The sequence below is a fragment of the Salmo salar genome, chromosome 26 (assembly GCF_965601325.2).
Source record: "Salmo salar chromosome 26, fSalSal1, whole genome shotgun sequence".
NCBI classification, from domain to species: domain Eukaryota; kingdom Metazoa; phylum Chordata; class Actinopteri; order Salmoniformes; family Salmonidae; genus Salmo; species Salmo salar.
Genome location: NC_138316.1, coordinates 48,264,362 through 48,282,500, shown reverse-complemented (window position 1 = coordinate 48,282,500; position 18,139 = coordinate 48,264,362). Strand labels below are relative to the sequence as shown.

Genomic DNA, 18,139 nt, shown 5'->3' with positions numbered 1-18,139 from the left:
AGCTGGGGAGGCAGAACACACTGGGGTTAACACATAGCTGGGGAGGCAGAACACACTGGGGTTAACACATAGCTGGGGAGGCAGAACACACTGGGGTTAACACATAGCTGGGGAGACAGAACACACTGGGGTTAACACATAGCTGGGGAGACAGAACACACTGGGGTTAACACATAGCTGGGGAGGCAGAACACACTGGGGTTAACACATAGCTGGGGAGACAGAACACACTGGGGTTAACACATAGCTGGGGAGACAGAACACACTGGGGTTAACACATAGCTGGGGAGGCAGAACACACTGGGGTTAACACATAGCTGGGGAGGCAGAACACACTGGGGTTAACACATAGCTGGGGAGGCAGAACACACTGGGGTTAACACATAGCTGGGGAGGCAGAACACACTGGGGTTAACACATAGCTGGGGAGGCAGAACACACTGGGGTTAACACATAGCTGGGGAGGCAGAACACACTGGGGTTAACACATAGCTGGGGAGACAGAACACACTGGGGTTAACACATAGCTGGGGAGACAGAACACACTGGGGTTAACACATAGCTGGGGAGGCAGAACACACTGGGGTTAACACATAGCTGGGGAGACAGAACACACTGGGGTTAACACATAGCTGGGGAGACAGAACACACTGGGGTTAACACATAGCTGGGGAGGCAGAACACACTGGGGTTAACACAGACAGACAGACAGACAGACAGACAGACAGACAGACAGACAGACAGACAGACAGACAGACAGACAGACAGACAGACAGACAGACAGACAGACAGACACAGTGGGTTCAGCACCTGTAGCAGAGTGGGTGCTCCTCTCCATCAGGCAGATGGGGTAGTTCTGGGGGTGTGATGAAGACTGTGTGCTCGCTGCGCTGTGATTCGTCGATCTCTATCAGCCTGGTCTCATCTGGCTTATCGCTGTCCACCTGAGGGGAGGGACATGAAACAGGTCATGTGCTGGAAGGGAACCAGGCCTTAGTGTTGTATCCACTAGTCAGTCCCTATCCTAGTGGACAGTCCTTCACTGTGTGTAGCTAGTCCCTATCCTAGTGGACAGTCCTTCACTGTGTGTAGTTAGTCCCTATCCTAGGAGACAGTCCTTCACTGTGTTTGTGTGTAGCTAGTCCCTATCCTAGGAGACAGTCCTTCACTGTGTGTAGCTAGTCCCTATCCTAGTGGACAGTCCTTCACTGTGTGTAGCTAGTCCCTATCCTAGTGGACAGTCCTTCACTGTGTGTAGTTAGTCCCTATCCTAGGAGACAGTCCTTCACTGTGTTTGTGTGTAGCTAGTCCCTATCCTAGAAGACAGTCCTTCACTGTGTGTAGTTAGTCCCTATCCTAGGAGACAGTCCTTCACTGTGTTTGTGTGTAGCTAGTCCCTATCCTAGAAGACAGTCCTTCACTGTGTGTGCTGTCCCCGGGCGTCCCCGTGGGGAGCTAGTCCCTATCCTAGAAGACAGTCCTTCACTGTGTGTAGCTAGTTCCTATCCTAGGAGACAGTCCTTCACTGTGTGTAGCTAGTTCCTATCCTAGGAGACAGTCCTTCACTGTGTGTAGCTAGTCCCTATCCTAGGAGACAGTCCTTCACTGTGTGTAGCTAGTCCCTATCCTAGGAGACAGTCCTTCACTGTGTAGCTTGTCCCTATACTAGGAGACAGGGTTTCACTGTGTGTAGCTAGTCCCTATCCTAGGAGACAGTCCTTCACTGTGTGTAGCTAGTCCCTATCCTAGGAGACAGTCCTTCACTGTGTGTAGCTAGTTCCTATCCTAGGAGACAGTCCTTCACTGTGTTTGTGTGTAGCTAGTCCCTATCCTAGGAGACAGTCCTTCACTGTGTGTAGCTAGTTCCTATCCTAGGAGACAGTCCTTCACTGTGTGTAGCTAGTCCCTATCCTAGGAGACAGTCCTTCACTGTGTGTAGCTAGTTCCTATCCTAGGAGACAGTCCTTCACTGTGTGTAGCTAGTCCCTATCCTAGGAGACAGTCCTTCACTGTGTGTAGCTAGTTCCTATCCTAGGAGACAGTCCTTCACTGTGTTTGTGTGTAGCTAGTCCCTATCCTAGGAGACAGTCCTTCACTGTGTGTAGCTAGTTCCTATCCTAGGAGACAGTCCTTCACTGTGTGTAGCTAGTCCCTATCCTAGGAGACAGTCCTTCACTGTGTGTAGCTAGTCCCTATCCTAGGAGACAGTCCTTCACTGTGTAGCTTGTCCCTATACTAGGAGACAGGGTTTCACTGTGTGTAGCTAGTCCGTATCCTAGGAGACAGTCCTTCACTGTGTGTAGCTAGTCCCTATCCTAGGAGACAGTCCTTCACTGTGTGTAGCTAGTTCCTATCCTAGGAGACAGTCCTTCACTGTGTTTGTGTGTAGCTAGTCCCTATCCTAGGAGACAGTCCTTCACTGTGTGTAGCTAGTCCCTATCCTAGGAGACAGTCCTTCACTGTGTGTAGCTAGTCCCTATCCTAGGAGACAGTCCTTCACTGTGTGTAGCTAGTTCCTATCCTAGGAGACAGTCCTTCACTGTGTGTAGCTAGTCCCTATCCTAGGAGACAGTCCTTCACTGTGTGTAGCTAGTTCCTATCCTAGGAGACAGTCCTTCACTGTGTTGTGTGTAGCTAGTCCCTATCCTAGGAGACAGTCCTTCACTGTGTGTAGCTAGTTCCTATCCTAGGAGACAGTCCTTCACTGTGTGTAGCTAGTCCCTATCCTAGGAGACAGTCCTTCACTGTGTGTAGCTAGTCCCTATCCTAGGAGACAGTCCTTCACTGTGTAGCTTGTCCCTATACTAGGAGACAGGGTTTCACTGTGTGTAGCTAGTCCCTATCCTAGGAGACAGTCCTTCACTGTGTGTAGCTAGTCCCTATCCTAGGAGACAGTCCTTCACTGTGTGTAGCTAGTTCCTATCATAGGAGACAGTCCTTCACTGTGTTTGTGTGTAGCTAGTCCCTATCCTAGGAGACAGTCCTTCACTGTGTGTAGCTAGTCCCTATCCTAGGAGACAGTCCTTCACTGTGTGTAGCTAGTTCCTATCCTAGGAGACAGTCCTTCACTGTGTGTAGCTAGTCCCTATCCTAGGAGACAGTCCTTCACTGTGTGTAGCTAGTTCCTATCCTAGGAGACAGTCCTTCACTGTGTGTAGCTAGTCCCTATCCTAGGAGACAGTCCTTCACTGTGTGTAGCTAGTTCCTATCCTAGGAGACAGTCCTTCACTGTGTTTGTGTGTAGCTAGTCCCTATCCTAGGAGACAGTCGTTCACTGTGTGTAGCTAGTTCCTATCCTAGGAGACAGTCCTTCACTGTGTGTAGCTAGTCCCTATCCTAGGAGACAGTCCTTCACTGTGTGTAGCTAGTCCCTATCCTAGGAGACAGTCCTTCACTGTGTGTAGCTAGTCCCTATCCTAGGAGACAGTCCTTCACTGTGTGTAGCTAGTCCCTATCCTAGGAGACAGTCCTTCACTGTGTGTAGCTAGTCCCTATCCTAGGAGACAGTCCTTCACTGTGTGTAGCTAGTCCCTATCCTAGGAGACAGTCCTTCACTGTGTGTAGCTAGTCCCTATCCTAGGAGACAGTCCTTCACTGTGTGTAGCTAGTTCCTATCCTAGGAGACAGTCCGGAGGAAGTCGGTAGTTGACCTCTCTCTCTCTCTCATAGATGATGTACATGAGGCTCTGAAGTTAAGTCAACTGTTAGTAGATAAAACTCCACTTTGTGTTGTACACTTTCTGTCACTGCAGTGAATAGTGAGCCCCCCCCCCCAAATGGGTCAGTGACTCCATTAAAGCTGTTTAAGGTTATGGTTAAATGGGTCAGTGACTCCATTAAAGCTGTTTAAGGTTATGGTTAAATGGGTCAGTGACTCCATTAAAGCTGTTTAAGGTTATGGTTAAATGGGTCAGTGACTCCATTAAAGCTGTTTAAGGTTATGGTTAAATGGGTCAGTGACTCCATTAAAGCTGTTTAAGGTTATGGTTAAATGGGTCAGTGACTCCATTAAAGCTGTTTAAGGTTATGGTTAAATGGGTCAGTGACTCCATTAAAGCTGTTTAAGGTTATGGTTAAATGGGTCAGTGACTCCATTAAAGCTGTTTAAGGTTATGGTTAAATGGGTCAGTGACTCCATTAAAGCTGTTAAAGGTTATGGTTAAATGGGTCAGTGACTCCATTAAAGCTGTTTAAGGTTATGGTTAAATGGGTCAGTGACTCCATTAAAGCTGTTTAAGGTTATGGTTAAATGGGTCAGTGACTCCATTAAAGCTGTTTAAGGTTATGGTTAAATGGGTCAGTGACTCCATTAAAGCTGTTTAAGGTTATGGTTAAATGGGTCAGTGACTCCATTAAAGCTGTTTAAGGTTATGGTTAAATGGGTCAGTGACTCCATTAAAGCTGTTTAAGGTTATGGTTAAATGGGTCAGTGACTCCATTAAAGCTGTTAAAGGTTATGGTTAAATGGGTCAGTGACTCCATTAAAGCTGTTTAAGGTTATGGTTAAATGGGTCAGTGACTCCATTAAAGCTGTTTAAGGTTATGGTTAAATGGGTCAGTGACTCCATTAAAGCTGTTTAAGGTTATGGTTAAATGGGTCAGTGACTCCATTAAAGCTGTTTAAGGTTATGGTTAAATGGGTCAGTGACTCCATTAAAGCTGTTTAAGGTTATGGTTAAATGGGTCAGTGACTCCATTAAAGCTGTTTAAGGTTATGGTTAAATGGGTCAGTGACTCCATTAAAGCTGTTTAAGGTTATGGTTAAATGGGTCAGTGACTCCATTAAAGCTGTTTAAGGTTATGGTTAAATGGGTCAGTGACTCCATTAAAGCTGTTTAAGGTTATGGTTAAATGGGTCAGTGACTCCATTAAAGCTGTTTAAGGTTATGGTTAAATGGGTCAGTGACTCCATTAAAGCTGTTTAAGGTTATGGTTAAATGGGTCAGTGACTCCATTAAAGCTGTTTAAGGTTATGGTTAAATGGGTCAGTGACTCCATTAAAGCTGTTTAAGGTTATGGTTAAATGGGTCAGTGACTCCATTAAAGCTGTTTAAGGTTATGGTTAAATGGGTCAGTGACTCCATTAAAGCTGTTTAAGGTTATGGTTAAATGGGTCAGTGACTCCATTAAAGCTGTTTAAGGTTATGGTTAAATGGGTCAGTGACTCATGGGCTTTGTGGTGAAAGAGGTGAATTCAAGCTGTTAAAGGTCAGCAGAAGAGTGAGGATGTATTTAGTGTGGGAGCAGAGGGATGAGGTTAAGGCGGTGTTTTCTTAGTTAAAACATTGTTAGTCTCATTAGTGTGGAATATTTCCTCTACTGCTGGAAACCATTTCCACTTTATTACAAAAACAATCACTGAGCATCAAATGAGATGTTTTCCCATGTTGAGAAGCACTTTAAAATAAACTGATTAAGGTGTGGTTGTACAGTGTGTTACAGTCTGAGTGTTTAGTATTGTACTAGAGCTGCACTAGCCAGAGAGACAGACAAGAGACAGTGAGGATGTAAAACCTGCCAGAGGCTACACTTCCTCTGTTGGAGTAGACAAGTCCAAAACAAAGACACAAAGACACAAGCTAAAACTTGGACTGCAGAGAGAGGCTGTGTTTCTCTGTTTCTGGTCGAGAACATTGAGTTCAGCTGATCTGGACATGGAGCTCCCTGAGGGAGTGGGTGTGTGTGTGTGTGTGTGTGTGTGTGTGTGTGTGTGTGTGTGTGTGTGTGTGATCCTCTCAGGGACACCACAGTGCAGTGAGGGTGTCATTGAGATAAGCCCTTCTGGTGATTTAACCTGATATACTTAAGGAGTAGGGAGAGAAGGATGGATCGAGGAAGGGAGGGAGGGAGGGAGAGAAGGCCTGCCTGCCTCCCTCCCTGCCTGCCTCCCTCCCTCCCTCCCTGCTTCCCTGCCTGCCTCCCTGCCTGCCTCCCTGCCTGCCTCCCTCCCTCCCTGCCTGCTTCCCTGCCTGCCTCCCTGCCTGCTTCCCCGCCTCCCTCCCTGCCCGCCCTCTCCCTCCCTGCCTGCCTGCCCCCTCCCTCCCCACTCCCTGCCTCCCTCCCTGCCTGCTTCCCTCCCTGCCTCCCTCCCCACTCCCTCCCTCCCTGCCTGCCCCCCTCCCTCCCTGCTTGCCTCCCTGCTTCCTTCCCTCCCTCCCTGCCTGCCCCCTCCCTCCCTCCCTCCCTGCCTGCCCCCCCTCCCTCCCTGCTTGCCTCCCTGCTTCCCTCCCTGCCTCCCTCCCCACTCCTTCCCTCCCTGCTCCACTCCCTCCCTCCCTCCCCACTCCCTCCCTCCCTCCCTCCCTGCCCCCCCCTCCCTGCCCCTATCCCTCCAGATACTGATTACTGAATGTCATGTTTCACTACATCAGATGTAGAGGGAGAGATCTGACAGGACAACACAAACCACTGAGTCTACTACACACACACACACACACACACACACACACACACACACACACACACACACACACACACACACACACACACACACACACACACACAGACACACAGACACACAGACACACAGACACACTCCCACACACAATTGGATCAGGGTTTCAGTACACTGACTCTCCCTCTCCCTGGGAGAGACAAGAAAATACACTTGAGAAGAATCAACTGTAAACCTCCACATCAACTCTACCATCAGGCCTTTTACACATCACTGAGCCGCTAAAAATCCCTTCTCAGCTCAAGTCATGAAAATTCAAGGCTGAAATCATTAGACGCCAGTGCTGCTCTTAACTGCTGCTGCAGAAACCTGGATATAACAATCCACAATGAAAGACCAGCTGTAATGCAGAGTAGAGAGACTCACTGTGTTTTACTACAGAAGGGAAGGTAACAGAGAGGTGGACTGTCCTGTGTTTTACTACAGAAGGGAAGGTAACAGAGAGGTGGACTGTCCTGTGTTTTACTACAGAAGGGAAGTTAACAGAGAGGTGGACTGTCCTGTGTTTTACTACAGAAGGGAAGTTAACAGAGAGGTGGACTGTCCTGTGTTTTACTACAGAAGGGAAGTTAACAGAGAGGTGGACTGTCCTGTGTTTTACTACAGAAGGGAAGGTAACAGAGAGGTGGACTGTCCTGTGTTTTACTACAGAAGGGAAGGTAACAGAGAGGTGGACCGTCCTGTGTTTTACTACAGAAGGGAAGGTAACAGAGAGGTGGACTGTCCTGTGTTTTACTACAGAAGGGAAGGTAACAGAGACAGAGAGGTGGACTGTCCTGTGTTTTACTACAGAAGGGAAGGTAACAGAGAGGTGGACTGTCCTGTGTTTTACTACAGAAGGGAAGGTAACAGAGACAGAGAGGTGGACTGTCCTGTGTTTTACTACAGAAGGGAAGGTAACAGAGAGGTGGACTGTCCTGTGTTTTACTACAGAAGGGAAGGTAACAGAGAGGTGGACTGTCCTGTGTTTTACTACAGAAGGGAAGGTAACAGAGAGGTGGACTGTCCTGTGTTTTACTACAGAAGGGAAGGTAACAGAGAGGTGGACTGTCCTGTGTTTTACTACAGAAGGGAAGGTAACAGAGAGGTGGACTGTCCTGTGTTTTACTACAGAAGGGAAGGTAACAGAGAGGTGGACTGTCCTGTGTTTTACTACAGAAGGGAAGGTAACAGAGAGGTGGACTGTCCTGTGTTTTACTACAGAAGGGAAGGTAACAGAGAGGTGGACTGTCCTGTGTTTTACTACAGAAGGGAAGGTAACAGAGAGGTGGACTGTCCTGTGTTTTACTACAGAAGGGAAGGTAACAGAGAGGTGGACTGTCCTGTGTTTTACTACAGAAGGGAAGGTAACAGAGAGGTGGACTGTCCTGTGTTTTACTACAGAAGGGAAGGTAACAGAGACAGAGAGGTGGACCGTCCTGTGTTTTACTACAGAAGGGAAGGTAACAGAGAGGTGGACTGTCCTGTGTTTTACTACAGAAGGGAAGGTAACAGAGAGGTGGACTGTCCTGTGTTTTACTACAGAAGGGAAGGTAACAGAGAGGTGGACTGTCCTGTGTTTTACTACAGAAGGGAAGGTAACAGAGAGGTGGACTGTCCTGTGTTTTACTACAGAAGGGAAGGTAACAGAGAGGTGGACTGTCCTGTGTTTTACTACAGAAGGGAAGGTAACAGAGACAGAGAGGTGGACCGTCCTGTGTTTTACTACAGAAGGGAAGGTAACAGAGAGGTGGACTGTCCTGTGTTTTACTACAGAAGGGAAGGTAACAGAGAGGTGGACTGTCCTGTGTTTTACTACAGAAGGGAAGGTAACAGAGAGGTGGACTGTCCTGTGTTTTACTACAGAAGGGAAGGTAACAGAGAGGTGGACTGTCCTGTGTTTTACTACAGAAGGGAAGGTAACAGAGAGGTGGGACTGTCCTGTGTTTTACTACAGAAGGGAAGGTAACAGAGAGGTGGACTGTCCTGTGTTTTACTACAGAAGGGAAGGTAACAGAGAGGTGGACTGTCCTGTACTGAGAAGCTCAACAGCAGTAGTTAATCAGAAACCTGCTCCTAGAGAGCTAGCTAGGTGGTGCTGACTTCCTCTTGTAGTTCCACTAACTGCTCCTAGAGAGCTAGCTAGGTGGTGCTGACTTCCTCTTGTAGTTCCACTAACTGCTCCTAGAGAGCTAGCTAGGTGGTGCTGACTTCCTCTTGTAGTTCCACTAACTGCTCCTAGAGAGCTAGCTAGGTGGTGGTGACTTCCTCTTGTAGTTCCACTAACTGCTCCTAGAGAGCTAGCTAGGTGGTGCTGACTTCCTCTTGTAGTTCCACTAACTGCTCCTAGAGAGCTAGCTAGGTGGTGCTGACTTCCTCTTGTAGTTCCACTAACTGCTCCTAGAGAGCTAGCTAGGTGGTGCTGACTTCCTCTTGTAGTTCCACTAACTGCTCCTAGAGAGCTAGCTAGGTGGTGCTGACTTCCTCTTGTAGTTCCACTAACTGCTCCTAGAGAGCTAGCTAGGTGGTGCTGACTTCCTCTTGTAGTTCCACTAACTGCTCCTAGAGAGCTAGCTAGGTGGTGCTGACTTCCTCTTGTAGTTCCACTAACTGCTCCTAGAGAGCTAGCTAGGTGGTGGTGACTTCCTCTTGTAGTTCCACTAACTGCTCCTAGAGAGCTAGCTAGGTGGTGCTGACTTCCTCTTGTAGTTCCACTAACTGCTCCTAGAGAGCTAGCTAGGTGGTGGTGACTTCCTCTTGTAGTTCCACTAACTGCTCCTAGAGAGCTAGCTAGGTGGTGGTGACTTCCTCTTGTAGTTCCACTAACTGCTCCTAGAGAGCTAGCTAGGTGGTGCTGACTTCCTCTTGTAGTTCACACTAACTGCTCCTAGAGAGCTAGCTAGGTGGTGGTGACTTCCTCTTGTAGTTCCACTAACTGCTCCTAGAGAGCTAGCTAGGTGGTGCTGACTTCCTCTTGTAGTTCCACTAACTGCTCCTAGAGAGCTAGCTAGGTGGTGCTGACTTCCTCTTGTAGTTCCACTAACTGCTCCTAGAGAGCTAGCTAGGTGGTGGTGACTTCCTCTTGTAGTTCCACTAACTGCTCCTAGAGAGCTAGCTAGGTGGTGCTGACTTCCTCTTGTAGTTCCACTAACTGCTCCTAGAGAGCTAGCTAGGTGGTGCTGACTTCCTCTTGTAGTTCCACTAACTGCTCCTAGAGAGCTAGCTAGGTGGTGGTGACTTCCTCTTGTAGTTCCACTAACTGCTCCTAGAGAGCTAGCTAGGTGGTGGTGACTTCCTCTTGTAGTTCCACTAACTGCTCCTAGAGAGCTAGCTAGGTGGTGGTGACTTCCTCTTGTAGTTCACACTAACTGCTCCTAGAGAGCTAGCTAGGTGGTGGTGACTTCCTCTTGTAGTTCCACTAACTGCTCCCAGAGAGCTAGCTAGGTGGTGGTGACTTCCTCTTGTAGTTCCACTAACTGCTCCTAGAGAGCTAGCTAGGTGGTGGTGACTTCCTCTTGTAGTTCCACTAACTGCTCCCAGAGAGCTAGCTAGGTGGTGCTGACTTCCTCTTGTAGTTCCACTAACTGCTCCTAGAGAGCTAGCTAGGTGGTGCTGACTTCCTCTTGTAGTTCCACTAACTGCTCCTAGAGAGCTAGCTAGGTGGTGGTGACTTCCTCTTGTAGTTCCACTAACTGCTCCTAGAGAGCTAGCTAGGTGGTGCTGACTTCCTCTTGTAGTTCCACTAACTGCTCCTAGAGAGCTAGCTAGGTGGTGGTGACTTCCTCTTGTAGTTCCACTAACTGCTCCTAGAGAGCTAGCTAGGTGGTGGTGACTTCCTCTTGTAGTTCCACTAACTGCTCCTAGAGAGCTAGCTAGGTGGTGCTGACTGCCTCTTGTAGTTCCACAACTGCTCCTAGAGAGCTAGCTAGGTGGTGCTGACTTCCTCTTGTAGTTCCACTAACTGCTCCCAGAGAGCTAGCTAGGTGGTGCTGACTTCCTCTTGTAGTTCCACTAACTGCTCCTAGAGAGCTAGCTAGGTGGTGGTGACTTCCTCTTGTAGTTCACACTAACTGCTCCTAGAGAGCTAGCTAGGTGGTGCTGACTTCCTCTTGTAGTTCCACTAACTGCTCCTAGAGAGCTAGCTAGGTGGTGGTGACTTCCTCTTGTAGTTCACACTAACTGCTCCTAGAGAGCTAGCTAGGTGGTGCTGACTTCCTCTTGTAGTTCCACTAACTGCTCCTAGAGAGCTAGCTAGGTGGTGCTGACTTCCTCTTGTAGTTCCACTAACTGCTCCTAGAGAGCTAGCTAGGTGGTGGTGACTTCCTCTTGTAGTTCCACTAACTGCTCCTAGAGAGCTAGCTAGGTGGTGGTGACTTCCTCTTGTAGTTCCACTAACTGCTCCTAGAGAGCTAGCTAGGTGGTGGTGACTTCCTCTTGTAGTTCCACTAACTGCTCCTAGAGAGCTAGCTAGGTGGTGGTGACTTCCTCTTGTAGTTCCACTAACTGCTCCTAGAGAGCTAGCTAGGTGGTGGTGACTTCCTCTTGTAGTTCCACTAACTGCTCCCAGAGAGCTAGCTAGGTGGTGGTGACTTCCTCTTGTAGTTCCACTAACTGCTCCTAGAGAGCTAGCTAGGTGGTGCTGACTTCCTCTTGTAGTTCCACTAACTGCTCCTAGAGAGCTAGCTAGGTGGTGGTGACTTCCTCTTGTAGTTCACACTAACTGCTCCTAGAGAGCTAGCTAGGTGGTGGTGACTTCCTCTTGTAGTTCCACTAACTGCTCCTAGAGAGCTAGCTAGGTGGTGCTGACTTCCTCTTGTAGTTCCACTAACTGCTCCTAGAGAGCTAGCTAGGTGGTGGTGACTTCCTCTTGTAGTTCACACTAACTGCTCCTAGAGAGCTAGCTAGGTGGTGGTGACTTCCTCTTGTAGTTCACACTAACTGCTCCTAGAGAGCTAGCTAGGTGGTGCTGACTTCCTCTTGTAGTTCACACTAACTGCTCCTAGAGAGCTAGCTAGGTGGTGCTGACTTCCTCTTGTAGTTCACACTAACTGCTCGTAAGGACTACTGACCCACATTAGATATCATGTTTTTGAAATGGAAGACTTGGGAAATGCATAGCTGAGAGTGTGTGAGTTCATCAACATTCAGAGACTTGTATGGAACGGCTCTAGGAGACCCAATATTCACACTATCATACCCTGTAGAATGAAGCAATATATTCACACTACCATACCCTGTAGAATGAAGCAATATATTCACACTATCATACCCTGTAGAATGAAGCAATATATTCACACTATCATACCCTGTAGAATGAAGCAATATATTCACACTATCATACCCTGTAGAATGAAGCAATATATTCACATTATCATACCCTGTAGAATGAAGCAATATATTCACACTATCATACCCTGTAGAATGAAGCAATATATTCACACTATCATACCCTGTAGAATGAAGCAATATATTCACACTATCATACCCTGTAGAATGAAGCAATATATTCACACTATCATACCCTGTAGAGTGAAGCAATATATTCACACTATCATACCCTGTAGAGTGAAGCAATATATTCACACTATCATACCCTGTAGAATGAAGCAATATATTCACACTATCATACCCTGTAGAATGAAGCAATATATTCACACTATCATACCCTGTAGAATGAAGCAATATATTCACACTATCATACCCTGTAGAATGAAGCAATATATTCACATAATCATACCCTGTAGAATGAAGCAATATATTCACACTATCATACCCTGTAGAATGAAGCAATATATTCACACTATCATACCCTGTAGAATGAAGCAATATATTCACACTATCATACCCTGTAGAATGAAGCAATATATTCACACTATCATACCCTGTCGTTGAAGCAACAGTAGTATGGACAGAACTTAGTTGATAGTAAATCAGTTGTGTCAGGATGGTAGAGTGTCAGGATGGTAGAGTGGTAGAGTGTCAGGGTGGTAGAGTGTCAGGGTGGTAGAGTGGTAGAGTGTCAGGGTGGTAGAGTGGTAGAGTGTCAGGGTGGTAGAGTGTCAGGGTGGTAGAGTGTCAGGGTGGTACAGTGTCAGGGTGGTAGAGTGTCAGGGTGGTACAGTGTCAGGGTGGTACAGTGTCAGGGTGGTAGAGTGGTAGAGTGTCAGGGTGGTAGAGTGTCAGGGTGGTAGGGTGGTAGAGTGTCAGGGTGGTAGAGTGTCAGGGTGGTAGGGTGGTAGAGTGTCAGGGTGGTAGAGTGTCAGGGTGGTAGAGTGGTATAGTGTCAGGGTGGTAGAGTGGTAGAGTGTCAGGGTGGTAGAGTGTCAGGGTGGTAGAGTGTCAGGGTGGTAGGGTGGTAGAGTGGTAGAGTGTCAGGGTGGTAGAGTGTCAGGGTGGTAGAGTGGTATAGTGTCAGGGTGGTAGAGTGGTAGAGTGTCAGGGTGGTAGAGTGGTATAGTGTCAGGGTGGTAGAGTGGTAGAGTGTCAGGATGGTAGAATGTCAGAGTGGTAGAGTGTGAGGGTGGACACAGTCAGACTCACCTTGCCTCCTTTGTCTGCACTGTAGAGCTGCATGCACAGGGAGGCAGAGAGGAGAGAGGGAACAAGAGAAGAGAAGAGAAGAGAAGAGAAGAGTTAGAGACATGTTGAGTTAGAGACAGGTTGAGGAGAGCAGGACTGATGGGAAATAACCAGACAGTACCATGGTTAAAGGAAATAACCATACAGCACCACGGTTAAAGGAAATAACCAGACAGTACTAAGGTTAAAGGGCTGATTGGACTAGGAGAGGCTACAAGAAGAAAACTAGCTAGATGTTAATCAGAGGTGGGCAATCTGATCCACAATGGGTCAGTGTGGGTGCAGGCTTTGGCTCCAGCCAAGCAGTAACACAACTAATTAAATTCATCACAGGGTGTTTCTGAAAATGCATACTACCGTGCTCCGAGCAAGCACATTGGAGCACGGGAGGGTTGGAGTATCAAAGTACACGAAACGCAGGGTTCGTACAGACAGTGGCAAGTCAAAGTCAAGGACTTTCAAATACTTTTTACAAGCACTAATATATATTTTTAAGGACCATCAATTTGCAACAGTTCCTATTATGCAATTGTTTCTAGTTGCCACCGGATGGCAGTAGATCACCATAACCTGACTTACTATTCATCACCATCTTACAAGATCTACTCAATAATACGTGTTTCACTACTTATTTACTACATTCATGAGGGGTAAGTCAGTACTGATGATGTTGACCGATTTCCTTATATGACCTGTAACTCAGTAAAATCTTTGAAATTGTTGCGTTTATATGTTTGTTCATTGTACATGACAATAATATGAAATTGCCTTTATATTTCACAAAATGTTAGGACCCACAGGCTGTCCCAACATATAATGACATGAAAGTTAATTCTGACAGTGTAAAATGCCCTTAGTTTACTATAAAATGTTGTATTCTATACACATTTGAAGAGCAACAAGTTATTGTGTTTGATAACATTAAAGATTCTCTCAGGGGACCCTATTTACATTTTAAAGGACCCCACATGGGTTCTGGACCCCAAGTTTGAGAACCACTGTAATACTAACCTTTCTCCCTGCTGGCTTCAATGCTTCTTCTCTCTGTGTATCTCATTTGCCTCTTTCAGCCTGACTCACCACTGTCTGTCTCACTACTCTCAGTAAAGAAAATATATTTTGTAATGAGAACTTTTAGCCCATCTTTTGATTATAGCTATCTTCATTTCAGTCCTGCTGAGGTCAGGCTCCGTTCAACGTTAGCTTCAAACTTAATCCGTTTTTTTTTTTTTGGGTGATGTCCGTTGACACGGCAGAATCCCACTGTCAGCGGCGTCTCTCTGCCACTTGCCACCGTAGGTCTGGGCTGAGGTAGTTTGTTTCACCTCTCGGCCTGTCGTGGCCGGAGTTTCCCGATGGACAGAGTGGTGAGTGAATGCGTTGCTAACAAGGCAAATCCAGGGGAGCAGGCGAACATAACGAGCTGACATGAATCATTCATGATTCCACTCGTTAGCAGAGGTAGGTGCGATTAAAACTCAGATCAACGCTGGGAATGCAATAATAAGTGGTTAAAACGATCATTAACAAAATAAAATGGCGAGTAAACGCTATTTCACAAATAAAAAGGCGAGTAAACTGCATTTACCCTCCACTACATCCCTGGATGGGTCTGGCAAAACCATACATAAACATCTGTATCCTGCCAGGCAGGGTTGAATCTACATTTGTCCGGCATTTTACCTGTCGATCTGTTTTGGGACGCATAATCAGTCAGTTCTGTACCTGCTTGGCTGAGTGGCAGTGTGGGTGGAATGAGCAAGGCAACCTGAGCACCAAACACGTCAGGAAATAAACCTTGGTAGTCTGCCTAGAAATTAATTGGCCAAGACCAATACATTTTTCAAAAAGAAATTATACTAACATATTTCATAATTTTCTGTTCTCCTCTCATTGTAATTCATGTACTACTAAAATGTCTGATTTTCAAGGTATTCAAGTACTTGAATTTCAGAGTACCAAATTTGAGTATTAAGCACCTCAACCCTAGAAACGGAGCACGGAGGGCACTTCTCAGATGCGTACTCATTTTGTACATATTTTGAAGCATGCATAAATGCAAGCTTCAACGGAAAGTATGAACAGAAACACACAAAACAACATGTCTTGAAATCAATGGCGGCCATTATTTGTTGCTGAAGTGAGAGAAAACAAACTCCGACTTCGGAATGAAATGTTGCCCCTTCACATCTCATATGTTGCCTGACTACAATATTTTATCTTGATACTTTAACAAGTATCTACTGTGTTAATTTTAGCATGTTTACTTGACAACAATACCCACTGTAGCGTACGCCGATCACACGCCCGTAGTAAGTCAATAGGGCGAACGTTAACAGGCTAGCTACTACCGTTAGGTTAAAGGAAATAACCAGACAGTACCAAGGTTACTTAAAATCCAGACGGAAAATATTTACACAAGAAGCAACCTAATATCACACAGTCAAACTCTCAGTCATTTAGTAAGTTCACCATTCTGCCATTCCCACTGTTAAACATCGAAGCAAAATACCGGTCAAAGTGTACAATCCTTTTCGGGCAAATAAACATATCATGGCATTAAGCAATGTGGCACATCAATGGTTCCTTTCAAATAAATACAGCAAAACGTTGGTGTTTCTGTCATGCCGTTTGGTTTAACACTGAAGCGATCAGCAGTAAACTGGTTGACATTGATTCTAAAGCTTGTTCAAAGACATACTATTCCCTTGTCTGCAAAACACTAGACAGCCACGAAGAATTGGCAGCTAGCTTGCATAACATTAGTTTTAGGTCATTTTTGGCATGTTTACTATCTGTTTAGCTAGATTATTACGAGCTCACTGATAATTATGAAGTAAAAAGTTTTCTTTGTGTATATCTTGTTTCGTCTGTATTGTTGCCATTCTCCTGGCTGGAAGAAGGGTCTGTGAATGGGGAGGTGTAGTGTGAGGTAATATAGTAGGGGGGAGTGATCCTCAAATGTAATGTTTTATGCATACTCAAGAGAACGTCCTCGGGAAAATGCACTAGAAGCATGAGAGTGTGCAGCACGGTAGTATGCATATTGAGAAACACCCAGTGACTCAGGGAAGCACGGTAGTATGCATATTGAGAAACACCCAGTGACTCAGGGAAGCACGGTAGTATGCATATTGAGAAACACCCAGTGACTCAGGGAAGCACGGTAGCATGCATATTGAGAAACACCCACAGTCTTCAATAAAGACTTAATTAGTAAAAATCTGCTGTGTTACTGCTTTGGCTGCACCTACATCAGCCCTTAACAGAGTAGAGGGGAATGGAGGGGAATGGAAATGAATGGGAGATAGAGGTAAAGTAAAGTTAGAGGATAGCAAGCATAGTTACTAGACAGGGAGGAGATCACTGATAGAGGATAGCATAGTTACTAGACAGGGAGGAGAACACTGATAGAGGATAGCATAGTTACTAGACAGGGAGGAGAACACTGATAGAGGATAGCATAGTTACTAGACAAGGAGGAGAACACTGATAGAGGATAGCATAGTTACTAGACAGGGAGGAGAACACTGATAGAGGATAGCATAGTTACTAGACAGGGAGGAGAACACTGGTAGAGGATAGCATAGATACTAGACAGGGAGGAGATCACTGATAGAGGATAGCATAGTTACTAGACAGGGAGGAGATCACTGATAGAGGATAGCATAGTTACTAGACAGGGAGGAGAACACTGATAGAGGATAGCATAGTTACTAGACAGGGAGAACACTGATAGAGGATAGCATAGTTACTAGACAGGGAGAACACTGATAGAGGATAGTATAGTTACTAGACAGGGAGAACACTGATAGAGGATAGCATAGTTACTAGACAGGGAGGAGAACACTGATAGAGGATAGCATAGTTACTAGACAGGGAGGAGAACACTGATAGAGGATAGCATAGTTACTAGACAGGGAGAACACTGATAGAGGATAGCATAGTTACTAGACAGGGAGAACACTGATAGAGGATAGCATAGTTACTAGACAGGGAGGAGAACACTGATAGAGGATAGCATAGTTACAAGACAGGGAGGAGAACACTGATAGAGGATAGCATAGTTACTAGACAGGGAGAACACTGATAGAGGATAGCATAGTTACTAGACAGGGAGAACACTGATAGAGGATAGCATAGTTACTAGACAGGGAGGAGAACACTGATAGAGGATAGCATAGTTACTAGACAGGGAGATCACTGATAGAGGATAGCATAGTTACTAGACAGGGAGGAGAACACTGATAGAGGATAGCATAGTTACTAGACAGGGAGGAGATCACTGATAGAGGATAGCATAGTTACTAGACAGGGAGGAAATCACTGATAGAGGATAGCATAGTTACTAGACAGGGAGAACACTGATAGAGGATAGCATAGTTACTAGACAGGGAGGAGATCACTGATAGAGGATAGCATAGTTACTAGACAGGGAGGAGAACACTGATAGAGGATAGCATAGTTACTAGACAGGGAGGAGAACACTGATAGAGGATAGCATAGTTACTAGACAGGGAGAACACTGATAGAGGATAGCATAGTTACTAGACAGGGAGAACACTGATAGAGGATAGCATAGTTACTAGACAGGGAGGAGAACACTGATAGAGGATAGCATAGTTACTAGACAGGGAGGAGAACACTGATAGAGGATAGCATAGTTACTAGACAGGGAGAACACTGATAGAGGATAGCATAGTTACTAGACAGGGAGGAGAACACTGATAGAGGATAGCATAGTTACTAGACAGGGAGGAGAACACTGATAGAGGATAGCTTAGTTACTAGACAGGGAGGAGAACACTGGTAGATGATAGCATAGTTACTAGACAGGGAGAACACTGATAGAGGATAGCATAGTTACTAGACAGGGAGGAGAACACTGATAGAGGATAGCATAGTTACTAGACAGGGAGGAGATCACTGGTAGATGATAGCATAGTTACTAGACAGGGAGGAGAACACTGATAGAGGATAGCATAGTTACTAGACAGGGAGGAGAACACTGATAGAGGATAGCATAGTTACTAGACAGGGAGGAAATCACTGATAGAGGATAGCATAGTTACTAGACAGGGAGGAGAACACTGATAGAGGATAGCATAGTTACTAGACAGGGAGAAC

The 18,139-nt window shown here is 46.1% G+C and overlaps 1 protein-coding gene across 3 annotated transcripts in view; it reads right to left on the bottom strand.

Moving 5' to 3' along the window:
- LOC106587766 (C-myc promoter-binding protein) overlaps window positions 1-18,139 on the bottom strand; it is a 223,466-nt gene that overhangs the window by 67,174 nt on the left and 138,153 nt on the right. For all 3 annotated transcript variants that reach the window (XM_082969800.1, XM_082969801.1, XM_082969802.1), the window contains exons 14-15: window positions 12,974-13,000; window positions 811-944 (exon numbers count right to left, since the gene is read on the bottom strand). In XM_082969800.1, coding sequence (XP_082825926.1) covers window positions 811-944; window positions 12,974-13,000 — 161 coding nt within the window. The remainder of the gene's footprint in view (window positions 1-810; window positions 945-12,973; window positions 13,001-18,139) is intronic.